At 35.7% G+C, this 5,000-nt stretch overlaps 1 protein-coding gene across 2 annotated transcripts in view; it reads right to left on the bottom strand.

Moving 5' to 3' along the window:
* LOC132092063 (desmoplakin-B-like) overlaps nucleotides 1–5,000 on the bottom strand; it is a 29,523-nt gene that overhangs the window by 18,779 nt on the left and 5,744 nt on the right. For both annotated transcript variants that reach the window (XM_059498124.1, XM_059498125.1), the window contains exons 5-11: nucleotides 3,291–3,416; nucleotides 2,671–2,742; nucleotides 2,377–2,544; nucleotides 583–687; nucleotides 410–505; nucleotides 207–332; nucleotides 1–111 (exon numbers count right to left, since the gene is read on the bottom strand). The exon at nucleotides 1–111 is cut by the window's left edge and continues 45 nt beyond it. In XM_059498124.1, the coding sequence (XP_059354107.1) occupies nucleotides 1–111; nucleotides 207–332; nucleotides 410–505; nucleotides 583–687; nucleotides 2,377–2,544; nucleotides 2,671–2,742; nucleotides 3,291–3,416 (804 nt within the window). The remainder of the gene's footprint in view (nucleotides 112–206; nucleotides 333–409; nucleotides 506–582; nucleotides 688–2,376; nucleotides 2,545–2,670; nucleotides 2,743–3,290; nucleotides 3,417–5,000) is intronic.

The following is a 5,000-nucleotide window of genomic DNA, read 5'->3' as shown; positions in this document are numbered from 1 at the left end:
ACCCTTGATCTTCTCTTCTGGGTTTCTGGGTTTCAGTCTGACGATGCTCTTGGATTTGAGCACCAGCTGCTGGACCATCTCCCTCTGCTCCGTCAGACGCTCACGCTCTCTCTGTCACACACACACACACACACACACACACACACTTATAAACCAGCCGCGCTCCAGCAGCATTCACACATGTTGAAACCTGAATGAAGCGTCACCTCCAGGCCCTGCAGCAGATCCAGTAAGCTGTTTAGAGCTGAGGATTTATCGCAGGAGAAGTTCTTGCGGATGTTGTCGTGCTCTTTCTTCAGTTTGTCGTTCATTTCGACCGCCTCTTTGAAGAACTAAGGAAAACAGACCATAAGGATGCATAAAAACTCATTCCAGACTGCATCAGATGAGCTTCACCTGTCAGTCTCACCTGGCTGTATCGTGCATTTTCCTTCAGATGGACGTTAATGCATTTGGTGATCTGCAGCAGCCAGCTCCACTGCGTCTGCAGTGTCTCCATGTAAGCCTGAAAAACCCAATCAGACTGCTTGAGAAACACGAGCAGACACGAGACACGAGCGCTCGGAGACCAGACGCACTCACCCGGATCTTATCAGACGCTGGGTGTTTGTTTTTCAGCAAGCTGTCCACCTTCGTTTTGAGGACGTTCAGCTGAATCTCCTTCTGCTCCAGTTCACTCATGAGTTTCTGAAACACAGGGAACCTTCTTATAACCGTATATTATTCAATATACATTCTCATAACGATGAGAAAATGTTCTTAGGACAACATTCTCTGATGCTATTGTTTGTACTTTATGAATGTTCTAAGAAATGTTTTTTTTGTAACCTTTAAATAACATTCCTATCGTGACAAGAAAACTGGACATTTTAACATTCTTAGAATAAAAAAAATAAATAAAAAAAATTCAAATCACATTTTTCGTAAGAAAAAAAAAATGGTGGAATTTTGTAAGAAACTATTTTTTAACTTTTAAATATAATTATAAATCACAACAAAAGCAATTTTCTAATACATTTTTATAGAATATTAAAAAATAAACATTTAAATAATGTTACATTTAAAAAAAAACAATAACGTTAGTAGAATGTTGTAAGAAGCATTTTTACATTCTTAGAATATTAAAAATAAATGGATTTTTGGGTGAAAAAGCTAAAAGAATGTTGTAAGAAACATTTCTGTAAAGTTATAACCACAACCAGAAAATTGGGCATTTTAAATGTTTATAGAATATTACATATAAACATTTAAATTAAGTAAATTTTTTGGTAAAAAATAAAGTTAGTGGAGTGTTTTTTTTGTTGTAACTTTTAAATAGCATTGTAATTACAATAAAAACAACTGGACATTTAAATATTACAAATAAACGGTTAAATATATTGTTTTGGGTGAAAAAGCTAATAAAATGTAAGAAACTGGGCAAAAAAATATTTTGGGTCAAACATTTATGTTCTAAGAAACATTTTTGTAACTTTTAAATAACATTTTAATCACAATAAAAACAACTGGACATTTATAATATTTATAGAACATTAAAAAGTAAACATTTAAGTAATGTTACATCTTAGGTCAAAAATAAAGTTAGTAGAAAACATTTTTGCAACCTATAAAAAATATTCGAACCATGACTTGTCAACATTTTAGGATCATTTCAAAACAATGATCCCACAACGCTGAATTTATCACCTGGGAAAAATCATCAAATATCTCCAAAACCTAAATTCTATTCAAAAGACATGATTTTAGTGACACCAGATGATTACATCAACAGTCCACCAGAGGGCGCAAATCAACACGAAACAGTTCTTATACAATCTATGATCATGTCCTTAATGTTTACACACAAACAAACCCGCATAAACTTAATTGCATTTAAAAATATATATTAAATTAAACTTATCTTCACATGTTTTTTCTTCTTTAGATTAAAATGTATTTTAAATTTACTCATTTTAGTCCATTTAAATCAAAAATAAAATAATATAACTTTATTTTCATAGCATTTCTCATTCATGAAATGCAGCTCAAAGTGCTTCACAAGGCAAAATGCAAACATGAATCCAAAAGACATTTTAGTTGAGAAATTAATGCAAATTAAATAAAATGTTTTGAACTTGTATTTTTGTAAAAAAAAATATATATGTCTAATAGGATGCATATGCATGAGTTAAGTAAACTGCTCGTGAAATGCCTGTTTACCTGTGTTTATTCACTCTTCAGATTCTTTAAAACACGTGTTTTTTATTGCAATCACTGCTAGTGCTTGCTAATATGCATCTTAAATGCAAATGCATTTCTGCATTTTAGGTCTGATAAAAGCTGGGTAAACAGGGTTGTTATTTTGCACTAAAACACACACTGATGAGCGAGTCTTACTGAGAAGCTCTCCTGTTTCTGAGGGATGTAGACGTCGATGTTTTTGTCGCCCCAGTCGAACACCAGCTCCTCTTCCTCTCGGTCGTTCACCCACATGATCTGTCCGGAGATCTCCTCTATGATGTTATGCAGGTCCTGCAGCTGGACGCTCCGCTGGTACGAGGCTTTCTGAGGATCACACATATGAGAAACTAAAACTACAGCTTCTCTAGATCTACATTTGTACTCAAAAGGAGAACAGCACATGTTTTTAGCCAAACGTTTAAGTCTGGGTTTGATTTAAACACGTCTCACCTGTAGATTTTCCCATTCCTGATCCAGTTTGAGGAGACAGGATTTGTTTCCTTCAGCGTCTTTGCCTCGCATCTAGAGCAACGAAAAGGTGAATTCATACAACAAATACTGCTTTGATGCATTATATACGCTAGATATATTATATTGCATATTGTCTATAACATACAGGATTATCTATATATATATATATACAGTATATGTTACACACATACTCTCAATGTCAATATGCAAATAAAAGCAGGCTATATTTTTTTTTATTAGTTATACAGTATATTGTTGTTAAAAAAATAGATTATGAGGTGAAATATGATCTAATCGTGAAATAAATCTCTAAAAGAACCCTAACCCTAAATCTAAAAGAGCTAATCTTGAATTGTATATGCTTAAAAAAGCAGGTGCATCATAATACACATTAGAAAAGGAGATGTGTGTGTGTGTGTGTAAGAGGTCACGTCTGTGTTGTTTCATTCAGAAGGTGTGTGTGTGCGTGTGTATGTGTGTGTGTGTGTGCGCGCGCGTGTGTATCTGTGTGTGTGTGTGTGTGTGCGTGTGCGTGTGTGTGTGTGTGTGAGTGTGTATGTGTGTGTGCGTGCGCGTGTGTGTATGTGTGTGTATCTCACCAGCTCTGTTCGCGCTCGTTCCACCTCTGTATTTCTCTGGAGGGTGCTGTGAAACATGCTGTGATTGGTTATCTGCTGCTCGACAGCCGTCAAATCATCTCCCCACAGCGACGTCTCTAATAGCCTCTGCACACACACACACACACACACACACACACACACAGAGAGAGATTAAAAAATGACCTTGCACTAGAAGCAACACGTAACTCGCCTTGTTTTGTTGCATTAAAACTATTATAATGAACAAAGCCGGCTGCACTGGAAGTGTTCTGCTCTAGTGGATTTATAACAGTGTTTGAGGAAGTTACTTAGTCCATAAAAAAGTGACTTATTGCATTACTTCATTACTTTTTAATGGAAATTAATCCGTTACATTAATGTTGTGTTACATTTTTTGATCTGATTTTAAAAAATCTTAAACAAACGTCCAACTAAAACAGGAAAACCCGTGTATGAATACCTAACAAGTTTTGAGAAACGTTATTTCTGAATGTTGAAAAACATATTTAAAATGCTATACAAACATTAAAGGAATGTTCCATTGGGACAAACATTACAGGAGCGTTACTAAACGTTCTCTGAATGTTCCAAATAAAGATGCAACGTTTAAAAAATGTTAGATAAAAAAATTATTCCATGACCAATGAACTCAGTTTTCGTGTAAACTTTTTGAGATCATTTAATTATGTTTTCTAAACATTTTTGATTATGAAACATTAACTGAACATTGCCATCGCTATGGGAACGTTATTTATATGTTACATTACAAACGTTTTTTTTTGGTTATGCAAACATTATGGGAACGTTACTTTTGAATGTTCTCGGAATGTTTCGAAACAAGTGGCAACATTTAAAAACAAAAAAAAAACGATCTAAAACATTCCACGAATGATGTATTAATAGTACTGTGTGTACTTAATAGTTTAAGTTTTGAAAACGCTACTCCTGAAAGTTTTTTAAATGTTTTAAATATGTTTTTTGGAGATACATTTGATCATTTTGGCAACGTTACAAAAATGTTACTTTTCAACGTTCTCAGAAAATGAATGATGTTTAAACATTATGCAGGAAGGTTCTATTAAGGTCATAACTTGGAGAGAATCTTTTCAGAGCATTCTGGGAATATTCCCTGTTAGCTGGGAGCACACACATGCTCTCGATCTTTTCTCCGGCCCACTCAGACACTGTGGTCTTCAGCAAGCGTCTGTGATTCATTAGCTGTGACCTCCAGACAGGATTGAGTGAGAGTCGATTCTGAGGAATTCTGGGGTTTTGGGACTCGTGGGAGAGACTCGGACAGACAAACAGTAAGAGTGTCTCGTAACAGAGAAGCATGATTAGTAGAACTGTGTTCTTTGGCAGGACGCCGAGTTCAGAGTTTTTCTTTCGTTTTCTCTCGCTCTCTCTGTCCTGACGAACACTCACCCTGAGTCTTTATCTAGGCCTGACTGAACAGAGCAGCACTTATCTGTCTGCTTTTAATCTGATGTCTATTTCTGGCACATCAAGCCGAGTAGCTCCGCCCACAGTGAAATCCCATTGGCTGGAAACCCTGCTTTCGCATAACTTAACATTCAACATCTCATACACTTCCAGGACTGCTATAATGTTACAAAATGCCGTTCTTTTGAATCCTGTGAATCCTAAAAAATAAAAAGCATCACAGTTTCCACAAAGATATCGCGCAGCACGACTGTTCCCAACACTGAT

Source organism: Carassius carassius, chromosome 18 (assembly GCF_963082965.1).
Source record: "Carassius carassius chromosome 18, fCarCar2.1, whole genome shotgun sequence".
Classification (NCBI taxonomy): domain Eukaryota; kingdom Metazoa; phylum Chordata; class Actinopteri; order Cypriniformes; family Cyprinidae; genus Carassius; species Carassius carassius.
Note: the sequence above shows the minus strand (reverse complement) of the source record. Positions and strands in the feature narration are given on the sequence as shown.